At 50.0% G+C, this 26,135-nt stretch overlaps 1 protein-coding gene and 1 long non-coding RNA gene across 2 annotated transcripts; one reads left to right on the forward strand and one right to left on the reverse strand.

Moving 5' to 3' along the window:
- Nucleotides 1–25,982, reverse strand: STOM (stomatin). The gene is given in 7 exon segments (NM_001142670.1): nt 1–2,005; nt 6,407–6,541; nt 7,964–8,167; nt 11,535–11,617; nt 12,604–12,676; nt 13,771–13,874; nt 25,854–25,982. Coding segments are annotated over 7 exon segments (855 nt in total). The 5' UTR covers nt 25,915–25,982; the 3' UTR covers nt 1–1,810.
- On the forward strand, nt 7,118–12,701 carry LOC119873996. The gene is made up of 2 exons (XR_005367277.1): nt 7,118–8,401; nt 11,362–12,701. It is a non-coding gene; the product is annotated as an uncharacterized LOC119873996 (long non-coding RNA).
- Nucleotides 25,983–26,135: the final 153 nt, after the last annotated feature.

Below are 26,135 nucleotides of genomic sequence, written 5' to 3' on the forward strand. Positions count from 1 at the left end.
GAGTAAAAGTGCACACTTTATTACGTACAGCATTGCAGAGAGAGGCCACGTGGAAAGGGATCTTGCACCGACGCTCCCCGTCAGCCCCTTATGCTTCCTCCCTCTTAAGCAATTTAATCCCACCCTATTGGGCTATGAAACCACAAGGCAGAGGGGTGAAGACTGTTTGGTATCTGGAAACAGGGAAACCCAAGAAGCAGAAAGCACTGTTACTCCTCTAAGCTGAGAAGAGATTTTTAGCCAGGATGTGGGGTTGTTTCCTGGTCCTCACTGGTCACCACCAAAAAAACAGAGATCATTGTTTAAAATGAGTAACTCAGGTTCCAAGGCAAAATGCATCACGTACACCTAATAAATTCGGCTGCAAAGCCGGGTACGTGGCTCAGGGTTTCCTAAATTAAGCTTGGAAATGGGGGAGCGGGGAAGGGACGCCCGCAGTCCGGAGCTGAGGACAGATGTGAAGGGTGGCCGGGTGCGGAAGCTGCCCTTCCTAAGGCTTCTCTAGCTGAATCCAGAGCCTCCACCAGCCAGGTTTTCAGACCCAACAGGAAAACGCCAGGTTGCTCAGATTCACGGGCATTTGCAAAACTGAAGGTGCTTCTTAATATCATAAAAGAAACAACTATGGTTCACGGGGGGCGGGGGGGGGGGGGTGCTGGCCACTTCCTCTCTCAGCACGGACACAGGTGACAGAAGATAACCCCGCAAATAGAGAAGACTCCCTAGATCCCTATATATATCCTAGGTCTGACGGTGTCCTCCCAAGCTCATTGGCTGTTAATATGCCCAATATATCGTGAATTCCTTAGAGTATTCAATGAACTGGGCGGGCCACCAAAGTATTTCATAGTGTGCGACAGTTAACAGCATGCAGTCGAGGAAAATAGAACGGCTTTCTGAAGACATGTCCTTAAAAAGTATTAATCCTTAAGCTATTCAAATGGGTATATAAACAGGTGTTTATAGAACTTGCGGGTTTCGTTTAAAAAGCTCAAAAACCACCTAGAACCAGATATATGAAAATAGGCAAAAGTGAGGAAAAAAGCACTTTTGTGATAAGTATGTAGCTGGTTTCAAAGACCACAGGGGAATCATTTGGTCCTAGAGAGGCTCAAAGAAGTTTCAAAAACGGAAAGAGAAGAAACCTATTATTCCTACAGGATATAATCTTTGTGACGGTGGGTTTAAGAGTCTTTCAAGGGTGAAGATGATCTTTTTCACTGATCTTGACACTGATTTTGTCCCGTGTGGACAGGGACAGGGAAGGAAATGCCTACTCTCGAGAGAGGATACTTTTAAAACACGGCCTGGGTTTAGAAAGTAAGCGGGAGGCGGGAAGGTTTCCTTAAGATTCCCCGCAAGTAAGGCACGTGTGGCCCAGAGAGGCTGGTCACTGCTTTCTGCAAAGCACGGTCTGGCCTGGGCGTCGAGTGGTGCTTGTCACGGTCTTCTTGCCTCTGGCCTGGCTGCAGCTAGGGGGTGCGGGAGGCCCAGTGAAGGTCGAGGAAGGGGCACTGACCCTATTACGTAATGATCTAAATATATGGGCTTTTAAATATTCTAAGGAGTAAGACATTACCTTCCAGATGTCGCCAGTCCCCTCCCGCCCCCTCCTCAGTGTTTACAAGCTTACAATCTTTGTTGCTAGGGTCGCTACACATTCTAAGAACCTTGCAGTCAACACACGGAAAAGGAAAGAGGAAGGATAGTCAAGGGCTCGCCCTCCCTACTCTTCATACGGCTTAAGGGCTAACTTGGTCCCCACCCTACCCTGGCCTGGGAAGGGCGCATCTCTGTTGGCCTCTGGGGCTCACTTCTTCGCCCCCACAATGCCTTGCAGCATGTCAATGGGCAGGGGGAAGACGATGGTGGAGTTCTTCTCCGCGGCGATGGTGGTCAGGGTCTGCAGGTACCGCAGCTGAAGGGCCGCAGGGGACTCAGTGATGACCATGGAGGCTTCCTTCAGGGCCCTGGATGCGTTCATTTCTCCCTCGGCTGCAATGACCTACGGAACAGGACACGGGAGTGGTCAACCTCTAGAAGGTGGCTGTCGTGTGACAGACGTCAAACGGGTATGGACACGAAACGTTCCAGGAGCGACCAAGACAGCGTTAAGGAAATCCCTTCCAGGTGCCCAGTCTCTGCACGTCCTTCCTCCTGCACCTGACTTGCCGGAGATCAAGGCCTCCGTCCTCCTGCACTGTGGCCCTTCTTGCACGCCGCGGGGGACTGGGCGGAGGGACAATTTGAAATACGGTGCAGGGGTTGAGACAGGGGGCGGGGATGTGGTATGACTGAGAGAGGCCCTCAGTTTAGAGGATAAAAACCGTAATTTCTCAAGGTAACCAACACGTCCCACCGAGGTGCGTGAGGCGGGGCAGGTGCCAGGTGCACTCGACGTGACTCCGGTAACTGCGCTCCAGGGCAGGCGCGTGCATACAGCGTGCAGAAACAAGCTCCTGCCCCGAGAGCACCGGCTCTGGCTTCTTCCATGTCATCTCGTGTCCAATAAGGACATGGTCTGGAGGTTTCTTCCCCCTGGTCTGGACACGGACCAGCTGCAAGGCTATCTCCTCTCCTCCCATCCGTCCCTTGGTCTCTCGGCCGGGAGGCCAGACCCAGCAGGCAGGCACGGTGTGGAGGCAGCATCTGCGGGGCTGTCCCCAAGCCCAGGCCATGGAGGGAAAGCGAGCTGCTTGTGGGGCGTGGGGCGTCTGCCCAGCAAACCCGTGTTGATCAACCCCTCGGACCGACAGACCATCCCTGGAGAGCCGGGCGTTTTCAGGTACGAGGGGTTGGTCTGTTGGTCCTTGGGGAGCCCCGGCAGACTGGCCGAGGAGCGCAGACAACGGGGATCCGCACGTCTGTCCTCCACCCTCTCAATTAATAGGTGACCAGGCCTGGGAATACGAACCTGAAAGCCCGTGCCGGGCGCTCTTCTGAGAGTTTTAAGAAAGGAAATGAGGGAGGATGTAAGTGTGAAAGGGATTGCATCTCAAGGGCATAAGAGCTGGTCTAAAAACTTGAAGAAGAGGCCCAGCTAACACACTGTCCAGCTTGCGGCAGGCGCCGTCCTCCTCTGTGCCTGGCTCCTTTCCCCCAAAGCACGTCTGCGAGCACTCGTACGTTCATTCTCTTCCTTGTATGGTTTTTCCTTCGCGTGAATAAAGCTAATTTTATCCTTGCAACCACCTGGAACACGTAGGCAGTTTCCAGTTTGGGGCGATACACGGTACTGCTGTGAACTTCTAGTGCGGGCCTTTTGGTAAACACACGAGTGCACACACTGCCAGGCGGTTTTCCAAAGCGGAGGCACCAAACTTACGGTCTCACCAGCAGAATGCGAGCACAGTTCCTCTCTCACCCACACTCGGTACTTTTCTTTCTCCTCCTTTTTTTTTTTTTTTTTTGAAGCCATTCTGGTGGACGCCTAGTGCAGCATCTGCTTGTGATCTGACTGCATCTCCCCGATGGCTAATTAGCTTGAGGAATTTCTCTCTGAAGTCTCTTAATCCACAGGCTCTCCTACCCTTTTCCTTCACAGCTCATATGTTGAAGAAACAGACTCCCTATTTTCCACGAGAACCTGAACATAGGATTTTGAACAGATGGCCTTATGGTCGGTGCAGGGTTACTTACCGTATTTTACAGAGGAGAGAGACTCCTTGTGATTCTATGTCTTTGCCCTAATCTTTCTTTTTTTTAAAAAAAAATATTTTATTTTATTTATTCATGAGAGACACAGAGAGAGGCAGAGACCCAGGCAGAGGGAGAAGCAGGCTCCATGCAGGGAGCCCAATGCGGGACTCGATCCCAGGACCCCGGGGTCACGCCCTGGGCTGAAGGCAGACGCTAAACCGTTGACCCACCCGGGGATCCCGTTTGCCGTAGTCTTAAAGACAGTCACTGCCCAGGTCCACAAGACTATTCTAGAAGGTCCCTACAGTCTCATCCAAATGGAGGCGCAGTAATTCAACATTCCAACCGGCTTCCTCTACGTCTTCCCGCTGTTGTAAGAAATTCTCTTTCCTAGCTGGTGCAGACACTTGCACGGAGGCTGAGTCTATCACAGAAAGCCCAGAGGGGATAGTGAGGAGCAGAGGGGAATTTTAGTTTCTACCGCCAATAATCAACTGTGTGACCTTGAGGAAATCACATAAGTTTTCTGGGCTTCAATTTTTTCATCTGAACAGGGGGATGGCAAACAAGTTTTATTTTTAGGGCCATTCCAAGCAGTTGAGGCTTGTTACCTGGAACACAGCAGAAGGTTTCTGAGGTCAAGTCTAAGCTCAGTGGAAAACAATGCTGCGGTTAATTACTGGCAGGGGAATAGGAGGCTGGGGGGGCAGCATCTGGGCCAGGTTATTTGTCACCTTCAGAGGATAGTCTCTGAGGACCACTTGGGCTCTGACATTCGAGGTCATCTGTGTATCCTAAGTTCTAGTCAATATGGCTTAGCAATGGCGCTGGGGGTTAATGCTACGTTGTACGGAAAAGCAATTCCCGACCTTCCAAATACTAACTAGATTAGAGTCGGGGATGTTTAGCGTCACCAGAAATCCCACTCGGTCTTCAAAACGTGACTTTGAGAGACAGCAACCGAGGGCTCTGCGGGATCACCAGGTTGTCCTCAGGAGCTCAATTATCTCATTAGGAAAACTTAACCATTCTGGCTGGTAGAAGATTCTGGGTACAGTGTGTCGAATGAGCTACTATTCTATTCAGTGCTGGCTAAGAAATTACAGTGCCCACCCCGTGGCTTAAAGGGCATCCTCCTAGAGGGCCTGGTTCTGCCTCAGTCCTCTCTGGCTACTACTATTTTCCAGCAAAACAACAGACTGGTTTGCTCCTTGCATCTCGGTAGATCAGTCAAGCCCACAGCAACTCCTCCTCTGAGAACTGACCCTCTGCCTCCACCTATTCACAAGCAAGGGGCTGTGGGACCTTATTAATATCCGACTTAGACTTTTTTTAAAAAGATTTTATTTATTCACTTATAAGAGACCCAGAGAGAGAGAGAGAGAGGCAGAGACACAGGCAGAGGGAGAAGCAGGCTCCGTGCGGGGAGCCCTTCTCGGGACTCAATCCCAGGACCCCAGGGTCATGCCCTGGGCTGAAGGGAGGCCCTAAACCGCTGAGTCACCCAGGCTGCCCTGACTTTGATCTTTTAACCAAACGTTTGCTAAAGAAAATCTCCCTGCTGTGAATGTGGGATCAAGGCTGGTGGTCCTGGTTAGTGTTCCATGGGGAAGGCGTGCTGAACTGGAGTCAGGCCCTCCGCCCTCAAGCTGTCAGCAGTGAGGTGGGGCCCAGGAAACGGAATGATTAGTTTCCTTCGGGCTGGACTGCACTGTGGCCCCTGACAGTCGTGGGGAGACGACGCTACTTCCCAACCTTGGGTTTGGTGAGATATCCCCGTAGCTCCAGAGAGCCTCTTTCCTGGGTTAGGTTGATCGATATTTCCTTGATACCTCTCACTGGGAGCATGCACCCATGCGGGCTCCAGAGGTGGTAATGACAAGAAAGAGGGAAAAAAATAGACATCAGAGAAAGAGGAGTGGAAAAAAAAAAGTTATGAGGACAGAGAGGAAGAGGGAACAGTAAGAAGGAAGAAGATCCTGAGAAAAGAGAAAGAGGAGACAAAAATAGGGAAGGTGGGACACGTGGCTGGCTGGGTCAGTAGAGCGTGTGACTCTTGATCGTGGGGTTGTGATGTTCAAGCCACCCACTGGGTGTAGAGATCACTTAAAAAAAAAGAAAAATCAGGGCAGCCCTGGTGGCTCAGGGCTTAGCACTGCCTTTGGCTCAGGGCGTGATCCTGGAGACCCGGGATCGAGTCCCGCGTCGGGCTCCCGGTGCATGGAGCCTGCTTCTCCCTCTGCCTGTGTCTCTGCCTCTCTCTGTGTCTCTCATGAATAAATAAATAAAATCTTTTTTAAAAGGGGGGAAGAGTGAATGGTAAGCACACTGATGGGATCGCCCAGTGGCTCTGAAGTCAGAACTGTTAGTTTGTGCTTGGCGGGGGCCTGGGAACGTAAAATATGGGGCCCCGAGCCGCAGAGGGATGGGCTGCTCTGCTGCACGCTGCGCTCCCAGGAAGTCGTGGGGCGACGGGAGCCGTGAGCGCACCCGCTTGGGTAACCGCAGCAGGCCGCCCTCCCCCTCGGTCAGACGAGCCCGGTCTCGCACGGTCATGGGGCGGTCCCAGGGGGATGTGGCTTGAAGCTACAGGGAGGCTGTCAGCCTGACCCAACACTCCAGGGCTACTTCCACTTTTGTAACAACATTTCACTGTTTTGCAATTAAAAAGAAAACTCAATAGGAAAAACTACAGAGAGAAAGAAAGAAAGGGCAAAGAACAAAAGAAAAGAAGGAAGGAAAGAAAGGGAAAGGCGAGGGAGCCTACCTTGGCGCGGGCCTCCCGGGACGCCTCTGCCTCCGCGGCCATGGCTCTCTGCAGCTGCACGGGCAGCTTCACGTCCTTGATCTCCACGCGCTCCACCTTGATTCCCCAGTCGTCAGTGGCGTCGTCCAGGGTGCACTGGTAGGAGAGAAGGCCGGCGACGATGCAGGGTCGAGCCCACCGACGGCTGGGGCGGGTCCCGGGCTGGGGAGGGGCGGGGCGCTGGGCCAGAGGGGGGCAGAGGGGGGCGGAGGGGGGGTAGAGCGGGGCGGAGGGGGGCAGAGGGGCAGAGGGGGGCAGAGGGGCCAGAGCGGCAGAGGGGGCAGAGGGGGGCAGAGAGGGCAGAGGGGGGGCAGAGGGGGCAGAGGGGGGCACAGGGGGCCCAGGGGGGACAGAGAGGGCCCAGAGGGGGACAGAGGGGGAAGAGGGGGGCAGAGGGGAGTAGAGGGAGGCAGAGGGAGGTGGAGGGGGGCAGAGGGGGCAGAGGGGTAGAGGGGGCCCAGAGGGAGCAGAGAGGGCAGAGAGGGCAGAGGGGGGCAGAGGGGGCAGGAGGGGTAGAGGGGTGCAGAGGGGCAGAGGGGGGCAGAGGGGAGTAGAGGGGGGCAGAGGGGGGTGGAAGGGGTGGAGGGGGCAGAGGGGGGCAGAGGGGGCCCAAGGCAGGCAGAGGGGGGCAGAGGGGCCAGGGGGGCGGGGGGTGCAGAAGGGCAGCAGGTAGGCGTCCTCTGCGGGAAGCAAGGCCGCAGGAGGGCGGGTGGCGGTCGGGGAGCTGATCCTGACTCTATTGCTACGAAGTTCAAGCAGGGGTCGGCCAACTTTTATTTCCTAAAAGGGCCGGACCGTGATGGCTTGTTTTCATGTCTCCTGCGACTCCTTAACCGTGCAGCGCATCACGAGCGGACGGCATGGCCGCGTCCGAGGTCCGCGACCAGAACAGCGAGCCGCCCGCCACCGGCCCCCAGGGCCCCGCGTCCCCGTCCTACTTCCTCCAGCTCAACCGCGTTCCTCTACGGTGGGAGGAACAAAACCGCAGCTTCCATTCCCTGCGGTCATTGCGGGCACCAGGTGTTAGATTTCACACGATGACATTTATACAAATAACAAAGATCTTGGATTTTCATACTTTATCTTTTTGGAACAAGTCAGGCTTGATTCATGATCTATTACTCAAAAAAGACTGGAAAGCAGACGAGGGGCAAGGGAAGTCCTGGGCCTTGCGCGGAGAATACAGCATTAACCACACCCGCATGGTCTTGTCCTACGGGACGACCCTGGAACTATCGTGCTAAAGACAAAAATCAGTACTAATTCTAGGGGAAAAAAAAACACACACACTGAAGGGGAATTAAAAAAAAAAATCATGCATGCAGCCGAGCTGTTAACCCACGAGCTGTCTGCACAGAAAATATTCCCTTCCATCAAGTTTGAGAAAACCTCCCCGCGAAGAGAGAAGCCTGGCCTGCGAGCCCCCAACTGGCATTTGTCAAAAGTCGTCAAACAATCACTAACCCTTGGGCTTCGTCTTGAATTTCCGGCGACTGACAGCCCGGGGGGGGGCCTCACCTGCATGTTATGTGCGATTTCTTCTCTGTCCGAGAGGATCTGAGAAAGGTTCTTGGTGCCCAGGACGTTCCTCAGAGTCGTCTGTGCCAAGAGACGGGTCGCGGAGTCGGCGTTGGTGATGTTGGCCACGGCCAGGGTCGCGTTCTGGACACGGTAGTAGACCACGCCGTCCACGCTAATGGTCACCGAATCCTTGGTGAGGATCTGCGGCGGAAAGAACGCGATGCTACGTCTGCCAACCAGCCCCTTCTTTAATTTTTTTAAAATATTTTATTTATTTATTCATGAGATAGGAGGAGGAGCGGGGAGCCCGAGGCAGGACTCCGTCCCAGGACGCCCAACCGACTGAGCCTCCCCAGTGCCCCAAATCCTTCTTTGATTGAACTGTAAGGAATGTTCTTCTGCAGAACATCTTAAAACAGCGGCTGATTTTCTTTGGTAAGTGCTACTGGCTGAATGTTGTGTTCTCTCGAAATTCAGAGGCAGAAACCTGACCCCTAATGTGATGGCGTGAGGAGGTGGGGCCTTTGGGATGTGACTGGCTCATGAGGCTTGAACCTGGGTCCTCTATGACCCGGGACGCAGCCCTCCCCCCACCCCGCCCCACGCAGCCGCTGAGCCCGCTGGCACGTGACCTTGGATTCCAGCCTCCAGGACCGGGAGCTGTAAATTTTAGTTATTTGTGACCCACCCAGCGTATGGGATTTGGCTACAGCAGCCCAAATGGACTCAGAAAGCTAACGATGCCTTTAGAATTTTAACAAGGCCCATTCACTTATTCATCGGTGCTGGTAATTCATTCAACAAATATTGAGACACCATTCAGCAGCAGGCGGGGGGGGGGCATCAAGGGAGCCTTTATGGACAAAGGAGGGACAGCAGTGGGTGGCAGGGGGACACCTGAGCTACGCCCGAAGGAAGAAGCAATGTTGAGGGGGGTGCGAGTATCCACGGCAGGGAGGACGGCGTGGCACGCAGCCGAGCCTCAGGGGACGGACTCTGCCTAAGGGGCCCAGCAAAGTGGAACAGAGAGTGAACGGGGACGCGGTTAGAGGGTGCGATCGAGGTAAAAGCGTGTTTTACAGCGCGCTGCCTAAGAACGCTTCGGGGACGAGCGCGTCCGTGTCTCTCGTACCTGGCCCAGGGCAGCAGGCAGTGTGGCCCACGGGGCACCGGCCCGGCCGAGGCCGCGCTCCACGCGGGACCAGGTGTAGGGCCCACAAGCTCCCACCACGGTCCCGTCCCGCGCTTTCCCCAGTGTCCTCACGTCTGTGCCCCACACGCCCCACTGCAGGGGCGTCTCCCCGTGGAGCTTCCCTAAGGAGCAGGCTCGACGCTCCGCCCTGTGCACCGTCCCACGTGCCGCGCTGCCCACCGCCACCTGCCCCTCTGCCCTGCGCGTCCGGAGGGCATTCTGTCCTGGCGAGACCGCCTGCAGTGAGTCAACGAGGCTGACTGAGGGGCGACCCTAGGGACGCAGGGATTGATGCAGAGCGTGCAGGGAGGGTCAGGAACCTGAGCTGTCCCGCGAACCTCCTCCCCTGGTGACCGCAGAGGGGCTCTCAGAGCACTTGCCCGGGTGCCCTCATCGTGAGACGAGGCTAACGACAGCGGCCAAGCCTACGCGAGCTGCTGTGACGGCGAAGGTCCTGTGGATGCCGCAGCTCCTGTGAGGTGCAGAGCTGTGGGGACGGCAGCAGGGACGGCAGCGGGGACGGCAGCAGGGACGGCAGCGGGGACGGTAGCAGGGTTGGCAGCGGGGTCGCACGGCACTGTGCCCGCCCGGCAGGGCAGCACTCATCTTTTTTTCCTGATCTTTAAAAAATACTTCTACTGTGTTACCGTCTTGTGTGAAAATTCATTATTTCCCAGGATGTGGTAAGAAAATGTGTATCATTTTTTTTTTTTTTAGAAAATGTGTATCATTTGTAAACAATTTCTGGGACGGCCAGAGCTTTCCAAAGCTGTGGCCTCTCTGCCCGTTTATGGTGGGTGGAGCATTTCTCTCCCTTCCTAAAGTTCACGGGGCGTCGGGAAAAGGCCTGCCCGCCCCGCTCAGCTCAGGGGACAAGGGAGCCGCGGGAAGGCGGCGACAGGAGGACGCCAGGGCCCCCAGCCCCCCTGCGGGGCTCCTCGGAGGCCATCTTCTCCGAAACACAGGAAGACATGCAGAGAACACGGGCCAGCTTAGCCTTGTTCTCGTGGGAGAGTGATCCCCAGCGTCCCGCGTCCGTGCGGGTCCTACGGTGCGACGGCCACCCACCAGCCCTGGGCCCGCAGGGACGTGCCCGCGCCGCTCCCAGATCCGGGGACAAGAGCGGGCCCTTGGCCAGCACACACTTGACAGACGTCTCCCGTCCCTCCCGTCCCCCTGCCATCAGGCTTCCCATCTGCAATGGTCATGATGCCCCTGGACACGCGGCCCAGCAGGGCTGTGGCTCCGTCACGAGCCACAAGGAGCCAACACGGACCGCGGTTAGTATGGAGCCGAACACGGGGCCCGGCTCTGCCACTGTGGCCACGGGGCCTGGTGCCAATCCCTGTGCCCCACAGCAGCCAAAGCTTCTCAGGGATCCTACTGTGAGCTTGTTTTTTTTTGTTGTTGTTGTTGTTCTTGTTGTTTGTATTTTGAAAGGTTTAATTTATTTATTCATGAGAGACCCAGAGAGAGAGGCCGAGACACAGGCGGATGGAGAAGCAGGCTCCTCACAGGGAGCCCGACGTGGGACTCGATCCCGGGACGCGGGGGTCACGCCCTGGGCCCAAGGCAGACACCCACCCGCTGAGCCCCCCGGGGTCCCCTGCTGTGAGTTCCAACTGCGTTATTAAGAGCACGGACTAATTATGATTATAAAACATTATATGCTTTATCTAAAGTGCCAAATGAGAAGCTCCCAAGTCTTTGGCTTCTAACCAGTTCATCTAGAATAAAATCAAGAACCCGAAGAAGAGTATTATATTGAGCTAGATTTCCTATCAGAAACCCATAGTAGAGAAATGTGGCCGTAAAAATGATGACAAATATGATCATGCCGACGTCACACTTAGGGTAACATTACGCTACTCCTGATAATCATAAGCACTTACATGTCACTTAAGATTTATCAGCCCCTGTTCTAGGCACTGGCCATCTGATGTCTCAGGCAGTCCTCACCAGAACCTTATGAGGCAGGTCCTGCTATTACAACCTCTATTTTAGGGGCGTTTGGGTGGCTCAGTTGGTTAAGTGTCTACCTTTGGCTCCGGTCATGATCCCGGGGTCCTGGGATCGAGTCCTGCCTCCAGCTCCTGCTCAGCGGGGAGCCTGCTTCTCCCTCCCACCCCTCCTCTGTGCTTTGTCTCTCTCAAATAAATAAATAAAATATTTAAAATAGATACATAAAACCTCTATTTTGCAGATGAGGAAACTGAGGCAGAGAGAGGTTAAGGAACTTGCTCCAAGTCCCGCAGCTGGAAAACGGTGACCGCACACAGCTCTGAGCCTGTGCGTAGCACCGCGCCCCGCTCCTCTCTCCGCCAGCTCCTCTCACGCACGACGCTGACTTGTCTGCTTCTGCCAAGACAGCCTTACCTCCTGAGGAGGGATGTCAAATGAAATCGTTCTCATGTCCACCTTGATGAAGCTGTCGGTGCACGGGAGAATAAAAAACAAGCCTGCGACGAAGAAACACGGGCATTATGGAGAGAGCAGCACCCAGGCACCCGTCCACTCCCCCAGAATCAACGTGACCAGCTGAAAGGAGCCCGTTGGCCTCGCTGCCCTCGCCCTTACTCTCCCCCAACCTGCGGCCGCCGGGGGGGTGGGGCGGACACTTCCTTGCTCCGCTGCCGCTGGTCGTCTGGTCACCTAGGCCAGTGCGATCCTTCCCAAGTCGTCCTACGTCCTCTGGCATCCCTCCCAGGGCGCCTGTTCCCGGCCACAAGCACAGCAGCCTTTTCTGAACTATGAGCCCGACCGTGGCTCGAGGTCCCGCGTGGCCTGCCCCGGCGCCCCTCCTCGAGCTCCACGCTCTTGCTGGGCTGGGCTGGCTGCAGGTCCCGGGCCGCCTTACTCCCCTCTACCTGCCCTGCACGAGGCACCCCTTCTGCGGGGAACACTGCTCCATGCCTCAAGATTCAGCCAAGGGGACCCCTCCAAAGCCTGGTCTCATCCTACTAGTCGGGGTCTGGCCCTTGTCCCTGGCGTCCACAGCTACTTGCAATTACTCGATCATAGTACCTGTCCCGTGGGATGCAACCGCACCCTGTTGGTACCCACTAGACGGCAAGATCCCTGAGGGCAGGAGCGCTACTCTAGGCTCCCTTGGATTTCCAGAGCCTGGAATACAGCAGGCGCTGAAGGGACATTTGCCAAATATAAGGCAGAAAGAATCAAATCTAGAAAGCCTTCCGCGAGTAGCATTCTCATGCTCAGACTTCCAGGGCTGCAGCTATTCTTGGCCTAAAATAATCTTATCAGCTGGCTGGGAAGGGGAGGGGAGCCACGGGAAGGAAAGGGTGACTGCGGCACGGCTGGCCCGCACCACCGCTATTGTTAGTCTTTTCTAAGTCAACAGATAAGGGACCCTCATAAGGGAATTCGCATCAACTAGACGAAGAATCCGGTCCCCAGGCCAAGCACCCAGAATCCTAGTACTGACCAGGTCCTTTGGCTCCTCCTTGTAAAATGCGACCCAGTCTAAAGATGATGGCTCTTTCATATTCCTTTATGATCTAGATTAAAACACAAATAATAACATAACATGAAGAGTACACATATTCATATACGCTGTACATTCATCTATGGCTCTTAAATATTTATTTGGCTCTAAACGGGTTAGATTCCTCTACTTTATTTTTTTCTCTAAGATCCAAACAGTATCAGGGTGCCCGGCTGCCTCCATCTTTTAGGCCACACGACTCTTGATCTCGGGGTTGTGAGTTCGAGCCCCATGCTGGGCATAGGGATCACTTAAACACAAAAAACGTAAAAAAAAAAAAAATAAAGTAAAATCTAGACAGTACGTACAAACAACATGTCCAATGTTTAATTACCATAGTATGTATTTACTAGTTTTTTAAATTGATTATAAAAGCAATTGCTCTTCACTGTATAAAACTTGTGGAAGTATAGGGTAGTATAGAGGAGCAAATCCCTAACTTTACTCTTCAGCCGCTAACATTCAGTTACTCATGTGTTGTTAATACAGAAAAAAACTCAAAAACGGAACTAAATTTTCTATATAGTTTTGCTTCCTGATTCCTTAAATAATAGTAATAATAAACGGATCTGAAAATTCTTGGCAGCATATGTGAGGAATATGTAAATAATAGTCATTTATCAAAGTATTAATAACTTTATGGAGAAAATAACCAGCAAGGGGGGGGGACACTTAACCATATGCCAGGCATTGGGATAAGTATGATTAGATAGATCATTTAATCCTCACAACGGCCCTATAAAGTGGGTGTTGTTACTTCCTCCCATTTTACAGGGAGGAAACATGGCAAAAACATGGCAAAGGTCACACGGTGAACAATGGAGCTGGTTGCAAACCTCAGCGTCCTGACGGCACGGGGCCACCCCACAGGCCTGGCCTCAGATTCCAGAAGGTGACCCTTGCTTTAACCCAGGAGGACTGCCTGGAGAGTGGCTGAAAGGAAGTCCTAAAATTCCACCACAGCAGGCGACTAGAGTGAATTTTCCAAGGGAGAGATGAAGGAGAAAGCATCACAGGCCAGGAGGTCTCTCTTTTCCACACGCACTACGTGGGCTTGTGAGGTTAGCGGCTGACCTAACTCGCAGATGCAAGCGACGTATTCTTTACCTTTATGCACATCCATACTGACACTGGGAAGGTTATGACCGTGAACAGGAACGACACAGCCACCAAAATCCAGCCACAAGGTCCAAGGCCCGTACTGGGGCTATCTGCGGAAACAGAAAATACATAGCTCCTGTCCCCGTTCGCAGCAGTTCTGCCGTCCCCCCATCCTCTGTCACGGACGCCCCTGTGCTTGGCGTCGTACTAGCTGTTTTACATGGATTTTCCCACCTAATTCTTGGGATAAACCTGAAGTGCAGGCGCTACTTTTTCTAATCTACTTTACAGGACAAAGATTTCCCCCAGGACTTTTTAAAAAATAGTTTATTTATGAGAGCGAGTGAGTGAGCTGGCAAAGCAGGTGGAGGGCAGAGGGAGAAGCAGACCCCCCCCTCCAGCAGAGGCTGATGCGGGGCTGGGTCCCGGGACCCCGAGATCATGACCTGAGCCGAGGGCAGATGCTTCACCCAGAGCCACCCGGGCGCCCCGTCCCCATTATTTTTATCTGGCAAACATTTATTAGGCACTTAATGTTTACTATGCCTTGTGCTCTGCACTGAAGTAATAGAAGTAAGACTGGGTCCTGGCTGGAAGGAAGGATAAAGGTCAGTGGGCGGGACAGGTAATTATCCTATTAGGTGGTACACGTACAGGTAGACCTGTTCAGAGCATTTTGAAAAGACGAGTAGGGGCCACTCACAGTGGGGACAGCGGGACGGGGGGCAGGGCAGGTAGGTGACGGCGGTGGGTGTCAGGGGCTTCTGGGCGACGGACCTGTCAGGGAAGGCAGCCAAAGGATGGGGAAGGGAGGCCGAGAGCATTTACGCTGAAAGCGCGGCTTAGCTAAAGATGACTGGCCTGTTTACCTGGGCACGTGCACCACAGTTTATTATCCTTTTCCTGATGATTAGACACATTGCCTCGGATTTCTCACAATCGTGAACAAGGCGTCCTAATCATCTTTGTACCTAGTTCTCCTCTCCCTTTCCTAGCTGCATCCTTTCCTGCAACACGACATAGCTCTTTGTCTTATTAGGAAGGGAACACCTTCCTGATGCAAGAAATTCAGAAAAGTTATAAAGAGGGGGAAATTATTCAATCCAGAGGTGATGAATATTCTTCCAAACCACACACATTTTTAGGAATAAGATCTGTGACCTATTTTTCTCCCGTTACTCGCACCTCCCTTTTTTGCCTTGCTTGCTATGCCCGTGTGTGCGTGCGTTTGAAGATCTGAGAAAGAGAGAAAGCAAAAGGGAAAGCAGAGGGAGAAGCAGACTCCCCGCCGAGCAGGGAGCCCGATCTGGGGCTCGATCCCAGGACCCCGGGATCATGACCTGAGCTGAAGGCAGCTGCTTAACCGACTGAGCCACCCAGGCGCCCTGCATCTGTACTTGGTGTGTTTTAATGTTTTATCAGCTATACTTGCATGAAGTTTAAAAAGTCCTGAAATTCTGCAAGATTAATTTAAAAAGAGAGCAGTCCCCCGCTTACCTCTTCCAGTTTTCCTCTCCTCAAAGGCACCTGCTCTGTTGGCCGAGTGTTTGGGTGGATGCGTCCATGTTTCTAAGAAACATGCTGCTGTTGCTACTTGTTGCCTTCTCCATTTTGAACATAACTTACTTTCTGCTATGGAAGCGGATTTAGCTTCGCCCCCCACCCCATAAATATATCCATCCTTCTAATTACATAATTTTGGTTAAGGGATCCCTGGGTGGCGCAGCGGTTTGGCGCCTGCCTTTGGCCCAGGGCGCGATCCTGGAGACCCAGGATCGAATCCCACATCGGGCTCCCGGTGCATGGAGCCTGCTTCTCCCTCGGCCTGTGTCTCTGTCTCTGTCTCTGTCTCTCTCTCTCTGTGACTATCATAAATAAATAAAAATTGAAATAAAATACTTTAAAAAAAAATAATTTTGGTTAGGTCACCATCAAATTTACATCTCATGAATATGCAAATGGACTCCAAGCTAAGCCGTGCAGGGATGTCAAATTCATTTTTTTCTGTCCCATACAACTTTTTTTCTTCATGGTCTTGCCTCTTCCCTTTGTTTTTAATGTATGTATTGATTCAACCTCAAACCTCTTCTCAAGGGCCAGAAATTCTACCAATTTCCTTTCCTAAGAGAGTCTCTGGGAGCAGCATCTGGACTTGCTCTCAGGTGGTGAGCAGGTGGCCAGGGACTGCCTTTCCCATCCTGGGAAACCATCATTTCCTGGGTTGCATTTTCCACCTTCTGCAACCAGGGTCTTCCTCATTTTTAGTTTGTTTTTCCTCTCTGTGGAGGGCAGAGGCGCTGAAAAGGCCAAGGGATACGATCACTTTTCTTATCAACCAATGAAGCTTCTGGAATATTTCTAGGGGCTGTTTTAATAATGAGAGGGAGACTGCAAGAGGGGAGGAGGTAGGCTGGGCAGTTGTTATGGCTCGGAAAGGCAAAGATGGCAGGGAGGCGGGCCCTGGAATCCACGGCATGCCAAGAAATGAGCAGAATTCAGGCTGAGAGCATGGGAGCAAAGGGAACACAAGCTGGCCTCCAGGTCAAGTGCTCGGAAACTACAGGACGAAGACCAGAAATGCTACAAATGACTGTGGTTTCTGATCCTGTGTCATCGTGCGAGGTAAACGTGGTACACACACTTGAATAAAAGTGCTCTAAGTGGGCAGCCCGGGGGGCTCAGTGGTTTAGCGCTGCCTTCGGCCCAGAGCAGGCCCCTGGAGTCCCAGGATCGAGTCCCATGTCGGGCTCCCTGCATGGAGCCTGCTTCTCCCTCTGCCTACCTCTCTCTCATGAATAAATAAATAAAATCTTTTTTTTAAAAAAAAGTGCTCTAAGTTGATCTCGTGGAGCTGTGGGGTCATCGACATATTTACTAAGAGGATACACTAAGCAAGGCCACCATGCTGCTTGTGCAGAAGGCTCCACCAGGCATCATCGCGACTGATGACATCACAGCAGGCACTTGTAGATGGTTTGTTATTCAACTGCTTTAGGTGTGTATCTCTCTTACTCTTTGCAAAGTCTTGTGAAGTATTTTTTTTTTAAAGATTTTGTTTGAGAGAGAGAAAAAACACAAGCAGGGGGAGCCACAGAAGGAGAGGGAGAAGTAGGCTCCCCCCTGAGCGGAGAGCCTGCTGCGGTGCTCGATCCCAGGACCCAAGGTTATGACCTCAGCCAAAAGCAGACACCTAACCAACTGAGCCACCCATTTGGGGTCCCTGCCCCAAGTATTTTTAATTCTATTTTACAAATGAGGTTAAGTGAAGCAAGGAAGCTTTCCCAAGACCACATGATGGAGGAGGACCGGAGATTCAAACATAGGTCATCCTATGAGCCCATGTTCTAAGTCAATTTATTCCTTCAGCCCTTTGCCTCTGAATTAAAAAATGTTCATGAAAGACGTTTTCATATTTGGAGCATTTTCTCATGACAGTATCCAAACTGGGAAAGCATGGTAGGCGTTCTGAGAATGAAATCTGATGTTCCTGCAAAGGAAGGCCTCTTAATTCCAGCTGTGCCTATCTTTAGCAAAAACAGTCTCAAGGCTGGTGACCAGGCTCAGGTCTAGGCTTCCAAAGTGAAATGGATTCCAAACAAGGCACAGAGCGGCCAGATACTTCCCTGACAGCACCTGGCACTTTCTAAAGTCCTGCCCCCAGCCCCCTACCTCCAGGCAACGCACATAGCTGTGTCCTGAACACATCAGACTATATGCTCTCTGAGGGCAGTGATGTTCCTTACTCTTCTCCTATCCCAGCCAGTATTTTTTCCTGTGTGTGTGCACATGTGTGCATGTGCTCAGTTCCCATGGTGATGCGGTGTTTTTTGAAAGCCCCGAATGAATACGTGGGATTACAAATGAAGATCAACAAGAAATGAGGTGCATATCCTGAAAACTGGGCTCGGTCTTTCCCTTCTCAAACGTTCCGCTAGAAATAATCAATGTATACACTGGGGATGGCACCATTCCATGTAATTCTCTCCCCTTCTAGGCCCATGAAGTGCTTCCTCACCTGGTTATAGCTCATAAAGGTGTACAAAGCACATTCCTCAGAGAGGTGAGGCTTACTCTTAGGACACTGAGTCATCTACCACTAACAGGCCAAAGAGAAATTCCCGGTTACTCCCCCAAATCTCACGAAATTCATTTCCTTCGTTTCTCAGTCATTACCTTGAAGATTGAATCCTCCCTACCAGCTATATGAGGTGAAGGACAAATACTGAGCAATCAGCATTCCTGAGATATTCTGGTTGATATTCTTGACACTTTGCTGGGTGGGAACACTCCTAAAGATTAGTGACCCTATGATACTTGCTTGTAAATACGACTTGTCCATGTTTTGTTTTGTTTTCTACTACCAACTCTTCTGAAAACTGCATTAAATTTTTAACTAACCAAAAGCAAGGTTTTGAAAATGGCTATGTTTATACATCAACACTGTTTAACGGAATATTCAAATTAGACTTATCTCCAGGGAACTGATATAAATTTTAAAAGACATTGCTTTTTTCTCTTATTTTAAGAGAGAGGGGAAAAAAAGCAAAATATAGTCCCTATGAAAATTAGAAATTACAGCTAAATAAATTTTTAAAAAATTATCTATGCTTTCATTATCTCTAGAAGGCAATTATTTTCTGCCTTGCTACATGTCCTTTAAACCTTTCCTATCCTTTTTTTTTTTTAATGAAATAATGATATACATAATAATTTTAAATCTGCTTTCCCCCTATATTGTGAACATCTTTTCAGGTCAGTACATATTCTTTACTATTAAAAGTTGAATAATATTTCATTGTTCCATGAACCTAATGAACATTTAGGTTGTGTCAAGTTTTCTGAAATAGAAACTCTGCTGTATTGCATATATGCTTAGCAAAATTTCCATGCATCTTTATTGTGTAAACTAATTTTGCTGAAAAGGTGAAATTGTACAATTCTTAAATTTCTCTCATTCTGGAGGTGTCTTTTATTATTATTAATAATAACCGTTTATGGAACGCCTATCACAAGCGGATTCCTTATATAACTTCTTCCTAATATTCACAAAAAATCTGCAAAGTAGGTATGAAATATCCCTCTTGAGTCCCAAAGTAATAAAGCAAAAGACTTTCTGAGATGAGACAGAAGAAAACACACAAAATCATGAAAGAAATGAAAAAAAAAAGTTGTACAGTAATTTTTGTTGGGTTGGGATCCAAAAACGCAATAAAATAATCTTTTCAAGAGGATAACAGGCATAATTTCAGAGCACTACATGTCGTTACTGATACAGTATCAGCTGATTAACTAAAAAGTCTACTGAACTTGGCACTACTGGAAATCATGTGCAATAATAAATTCCATTTATCATTGAGATTTTATTCCAAAGTTCAAAAGATTAGATTTCCTCTTCAGGGAAAGGCCAGAAAGGTCTTACACAACATCTAACTCAGAGTTGTGTGCATATTACGCACAAAAAGAAAAAAGATGAGCCCAAGCATTATTGCAATACCTGAATAGCAACATTTAAGGACAGTCTTTTCCTTCTCCTTTCCCAGAATGCAAGTGAAGCACTTCATATTTTCGTGCATTGCCAAAAACACTGCTGTTTGGTGGGGAGAGATAAGAGGCCTAGGAATTTGGTCTCAAAAACATTCTAACAGTATGGTCCTAACAGCACTGCTTACAGGGCAACAGTAGGGTGAAATGAAAAGCCTTGGCAATTGTTGAACTTTTCTGGACGGTATAAATATTAAGGATATAAATGTTTTTTTGGGTCACTACTACCCTTCCTCAGAGATTCTGTTTCAGGATTTCCACATTTTTCCTGTAAAGGGTCAGAAAAAAATTTAGCTATGTAGGCCATAGAGTCTGTTGCAACTGCTGTTGTATTGCAGAAGCAGCCACAGACTGTACACACACGGGTGGGCGGCTGGGTTCCAGTAAAATTTATGGATACTGACATCTGAATTTCATGCGTAACAAAATATTCTATTTTGAAAAAAAAACCCAAAAACCTTATAAATATAAAAACTATTTGTAGCTTCTGGGCCATAGAAAAATAGGCAGTAAGCCAGATCTGGTCCACAGGCCCTTTGCCTCATCCCTGCACCCAGCTATCTCTTTTTTTTCCCCATACATTAACCTGTTTAAGGAGAGCTTTATTGAGTTATAGAATACAGTTGAGGTTTCAGTGTTTCAAGTAAGGCTACAGTTTCCAGATCCTCAGTTTCTCTCTCCTTTAGTCATTTTGAAACAAGGGCTTTAAAAGACCTGATTGAGTAAACATTGAAGGTGGAAACAGGCAAAAGGATGGAAGACCTATTTCATTAATAATGACCTATTCCAATAAATCAAAACTTTACTATGAGTTTTTCAAATGATTGGAATTGTAAAAGCAAGACAAAGAATGGAAAGAAACAATAAAAGAAGAGAAAAAGAAAAGAAAAGAAGAAAAGAAAAGATAAGAAAAGAAATGGAGGGGCAGCCAGGGTGGCTCAGTGGCTGAGCGTCTGCCTTCAGCTCAGGACATGATCCTGGGGTCCTGGGATCGAGTCCCACATTGGGCTCCCCCCAAGGAGCCTGCTTCTCCCTCTGCCTGTGTCTCTGCCTCTCTCTCTGGGTCTCTCAAGAATAAATAAATAGAATCTTAAAAAAAAAAAAAAGAAATGGAGAAAAAAAGTCAAGAGAGAAACAAAAATGCAGCAGCACACTACAGAGAGAAATGATACCAGGTGGAGTGAGAGGGGCAGAGCTCAGCACACAGTAGGAGCTCAATAAATGTATGTTGAAAAAAATGTTGGTTATTGAAGATCACAACTTGCAGTTCATTTGGGCAGAGGCTTTCAAAGCAGACAAGCACACACTATAACCCATCTTTTAAATGATTATTTTAAGTAGGTGTGGGTTATAGTTTTTCGAATGCTCTTGCCCTTAAACCTGTAGGGAAGAAATTCTTCTCTGGGCTGGAGTGGCTGCAGGCCAGAAGGTATCACGTTAGGAGCCATGGCTGGGGATGGTACCTTTTCCTCCGTATTATAAACATATATTGAGGGCTACAAATATTGGATCAAAAGAAACAACCTTGGTCAAGCATTATGGGATCTGAATCATAAAATGTGTTTGCCACGAGATACTAGAAAAAGGGAAGGGACAAACCCTTTTAAGAAAGATTTCCAGGGATCCCTGGGTGGCTCAGCGGTTTGGCGCCTGCCTTTGGCCCAGGGCGCGATCCTGGAGACCCGGGATCGAATCCCACGTCGGGCTCCCGGTGCATGGAGCCTGCTTCTCCCTCTGCCTGTGTCTCTGCCTCTCTCTCTCTCTCTGTGACTCTCATAAATAAATAAAAATTAAAAAAAAAAAGAAAGATTTCCAATACAAGTTGAAATAAAGGGAGTCCTTTGCCTAGCTCAAAAAGAGCAAGGAAATTAAAGAAGTGTTATTATTTTGTTTCCTAAGCATCTTGGGGAATTTTCTGTAGCTCTCCTTCACTCAACTGTTTTACAAGCCACAAAGCAGGAGGAAAAAGGGGTGAGGGTGTCAGGAGTAATTTTAAATTTAAACTCCTTGAGTCTTAAATAGGCCCCCCTCTCCTAATTGCCTAAAACACCTTCCCTCTCTAAAAACATATTTATCATTCTTGTAATTACCTTATTCAAGGTCCATCTACCCCATAGGTTTTGGTCTTCTTAAAACAATATAGCATCATGACTTCAAAGCTGGCTCTGCCACTTATTATCTGTATGATCTTGAGAATATCTTAACCTTCTGTGCTTTAGGCTACTCACTTAAAAATAGGGCTAACAGGAGTTGCTCCTCAGAGGGTAAGTGTGAAGAGCGAATACTGTAGACGGCTAGAGCATAACAGGTACTCAAAAAGCATCTGCCAAGTAAATAATTGTTGAATACACTTTAGAATCATCCTTTCCCAAAGCAGCGGTCAGAATGAATACGTATGGACGGAGTATCGCCCGTGATGGAAAGATAGAAACAGTTATAGTCTGAAAAATTGGGAGAAAAGCAATTTCCTGTTATTATATTAATTAAATTTAGATTAGACCTGAAATATATTAAGACAACCAAACCCTCCTACTTCTTCCATTGCTTCCCCGCCCCCTGCTCATTTATTTGGACATCTTAAATATCTACAATTAGGTTTTTCTCATTAAAGTCTTTGGAGGGCAACATCATTTTAACTAAAAATCGGGGGCGCCTGGCTGGCTTGGTCAGTAAAACATGCAACTCTTGATCTCGGAGTCATGGATTCAAGCTCCACACTAGGCATAGCGCTTACTTTAAAAAAAGGTGGGAGTGGGCGCCGACAGAAGCATATGGAAACTAAATCGTAAGATGCTCAGTTTTTAATTGAGGTTAAGAAGCTAGGCGGTGGCTAAGAGCTCAGGGTTCCGGGATCCGATTCCAACTCTACCACTAACATTTCTCAGGAGTAAAATGAGGGAAAAGAACAATACTTCTCTCATACAAAAGCCCTCAGGAAGCATTCAAAAAATAGGAGCTTTTTTTTTTTTATCACAGCCTAAAGATCATATTGATATAATTTACAGGCATAAACTTTTTAGTAAAGTGACTTGCCCTCTGGGACCTAAACACCGCAGAGAAAACATCAAGACTAACAACCTGCCTGGGGACTCCATCTCTGGAGGAGAAACAGACTACATTTGAGCAGGACAAAAAAGTTCTAAACCTTCTTGGACTGTCTTGCATACAACTGTTTTGTCCATAAATTTAAATTCCCTGCAGAATTACTAGGTTTTCTGAACAGTCACTGTTAACTTCATTCTTTGTTTTCCCCATTCACAAATATCTTAATAGTTGACATTTTAATGTTTCAAAAGTACATTCACATAAATTTTCTCCTTTGATTCTTGAAGCCTTGGGAGGCAGTTACGGCAGTAAGAGGACACCCACGACGGTGACGGGGACATGGACGCGGAAGGTGGAGACGTGCCTAAGGTGACCCAGGTAGTAGTGGGTGGAACGGGGAGCTCAGTTCAGATCCTTGAATTGTGAATTCCACTCTCATTTCACTACACTGTACCATCTTACCATTAGTGCGCTCACAACTGAACAAAGTTGGTGTAATTTTTATTGTCTGAGACTTTACAACAGATAACTTGATTGCTTGCATCTACCGAAATGTCAGGCTAAATGCCTGGGGTTTAAGTTTCTTCACCAGTCGCAGAGAATAAAGATTCAAAAAGAGTGGAGGAAGGAGAATTGGCACATACTTCCTTTTCTCAATAGACTGTAATCTCTAACTTTTTTCCTTTCCACACTTCAAAATGTATTATTGTGACAACTGTAATTCCTTTATCAAGATAATATTAACCCAATTAGTCTATCTGTAATAAGAACACACATAATAAGGAACCTACTTAATCAAGTATATATACTCAAGTGTGTACACACACACACACACGCCAGCTTCACTAGACTTGGTCATTGGTTTGAGTTAATTTATGACCATTGATGGTTTGACTCAGATTAATTATTAAAGAAGTTACAAAGTTCTCCCCAGTCCGATCAGCTGTAACAACTGTAATAAACAAATCAGTCCCTTGATTCTGCTTATTTTCAGGCATTCTCCCAAAGGGATATATTCTGTTGACGTGTCTCTTAATTATAATACATTTCTTTGCAATCCACCTCCATCATTTCATTACAAAGGGAATGTACTGGCTTTAAGAAAAAGTAGTCTTGCCCTAGGTTTGGTCATATTTACATTCCTGAGACTGTCAGCAAAATCATAAAAAGACAGTTTGGGCTTTTATATTCCACTGTTTCCTGCAGAAGCCGCCTTATTCAAGAGGTCTGGATAGAAGCTAGGTTCCTTCGGGCTTTCTCTGTTGTCTCTCACCATCCATGTCTGATGGGTTCCTTGTTTGGAGGTAGCTCTAAGATAGGGAACGTGGAAAATCACATAGCCCAGGTTTGAAACCCAGCTCTGGAGCACACACACGTGTGATTTTTCTACTGAGACCCAGTCCCCTTGCTGTAAAATGGTGGATAATGTTTACCTTGTGGAGCTGTTACACGGCTGCAATTAGATAATGTTTGTAAAGCACTTAGGCTGTGTTTGACCCAGGGCAAGCACTCAATACATTCTATTTAATAAATTCTAGTAATGGCTTTCCTACTAGTGTTGCATCTCAAAGGTTGATATTTAAAAAAAAAAGTGACCTAGACTAAGCAAAGATTTGTATGTTTAATTTTCTGAGGAGCACAAAGTTTTCATTAGATTCTGAAAGTAACTGTCTAGAAAAATTAATCATAGAACCAAGAAAAAGAACTTAGAAGTGACAACTGGTCTGTGACCACGAAAAAACAACTAAAGGGATATTAAGTATAAATAATAGATCATGTGTATTCCCAACGAACTTCTGCAAACAGATTTCCCACTGCTTTCACCAAACTGCCAAAACTGTCTTCAAGGTCCCAGTCTCAAAAAAAAAAAAAAAAAAAAAAAAAAAAAAAAAAAAAAAAAAAAGTCCCAGTCTCCTGCCAGGTCAGGGCACAGAGGTAAGTAGCTCACGCACCTTCCTGTCTAGGCTAAGAACCAACTATGACAGAGATGACGCGAGTTTTAGAGTCAGTCAAAGGCAGATTTAAAATACGGCTCCAGGGACGCCCGGGTGGCCCAGCGGTTTAGTGTGTCCCTTCAGCCTGGGGCGTGACCCTGGAGACCCGGGATGGAGTCCCACGTGGGCCTCCCTGCGTGGAGCCTGCTTCTGCCTCTGCCTGTCTCTGCCTCTCTCTCTCTCTCTGTCTCTTATGAATAAATAAATAAAATCTTAAAAAAATAAAATAAAATATGGCTCCATTACTTATAAACTGTGTGACGCTGAAGTACGTCAACCTCTTGGAGTAGCAATTTCTTCAAATCTGTCCTTCCTGATTCACTACTGACTTGGGAAGTTTGTTTATTCTCCAATGTGCTTAGCAGGGATAATTTTGAGGGATAATTCTTTTGATGCTCCTGGGAAGGATGGCTGGGCAAAGGAAATGGGACTTCTATTAGAGGCTGGCTTTACAACTAATCAGAATAGTTAAGTCCAATACAGTGTTCTTTGTGGGGCCCTGGAAATGCTCCCCCAGCCCCTCTAAAAGGTCATCCAGTCTGAAATTGCATCCTTGGACAGAACTCCTTTGGATCGCTCGGAGCCCCTGGGCAGGAAGCAGCACCCCTGGGAGGCTTGTCACCTCCCCACTGGAACCCGACCCCCCCACCCCACCCACGGAGGTGGCCACGGAGGTTCAGGGGGTAGCCCTCTCAAGGGTCTCCGGTCCCCTCCGGAGCCACTCAAGGTTTCTGCCTTCAGGCCAGGGAAGGCCCCAGTAGGGAGGGAGCACTTCAAAGAATTCCTAGTGAGAAACAAAAGCCCAGAGGCAGGTCCCTAGGACAAGGGAGTGGAGGGAGGACAGGATGAGGGGGACGAGGAGCTTGCCTGAAAGAGCCTCTCTTCTCCCACGAACACAGGCTGCTGCGCGGGAGGCCAGCCCTGCCCGGGAAGTGCCGCCTGCAGGGGTGGGGCGGGGGGTTCTCAGTCCCGGAGATGGGGGTCTCCGGGGGGCGCCGGTGCAGGAGAGGTGGGGCGGGGAGGGCTGGGGGCAAAACCTCAGGGGCCAGCCCTGCCCGGGATGTGCCGCCTGCAGGGGTGGGGCTGGGGGGTTCTCAGTCCCGGAGACGGGGGTCTCCGGGGGGCGCCGGTGCAGGAGAGGTGGGGCGGGGAGGGCTGGGGGCAAAGCCTCAGGGGCCAGCCGTGCGCGGGACGTGCGGCCGGCAGGGGTGCGGCTGGGGGGTTCTCAGTCCCGGAGATGGGGGTCTCCCGGGGGGGCGCCGGTGCAGGAGGGGTGGGGCGGGGAGGGCCGCGGCCCCGAAGCATCTCCGGCCGCACGCGAGCCCCGGGATAACGGCGCCGGCCCCGCGGGAGCAACGAGCGGCCGCCAGGGCGTCGGTCCCCCCCCCCCCGCGCCCCTCGGAGCGCGCCCGCCCCCCTCCCCGCTCCTCCGCGTCCCCGGAGCTCCAAGCAGCGGCGACGAGCTGGGATCCGCGGGGGGATGGGCGGGGGCGGCGGCGCGGGGCTCACCCTTGAAGGAGTCGGGGAGCCGCCGGGCCTCGACGTCCCCCGGGTGCCGCTTCTCAGCCATGTCCGAGCCGCAGGCGCCGCTCTCCCGCCCGGGCCCGAAGCAAGAGCCGCTGCCGCGAGGAATGCTCGGCGGAGACCCGGGGCCCAGACCCAGGCTGCGGCCCCGCCCCCCGCGCGGCCCGGCCAATCGGCGCCCAGGACGGAGGAGGACACGCCCCCGGCCCCGCCCCCGCCCGTCCCTCCCGAGCGGCGGCGGGGTGGGCGGGGCCCGCGGGCCGGGGG

This window comes from Canis lupus, chromosome 11, assembly GCF_011100685.1.
Source record: "Canis lupus familiaris isolate Mischka breed German Shepherd chromosome 11, alternate assembly UU_Cfam_GSD_1.0, whole genome shotgun sequence".
Classification (NCBI taxonomy): domain Eukaryota; kingdom Metazoa; phylum Chordata; class Mammalia; order Carnivora; family Canidae; genus Canis; species Canis lupus.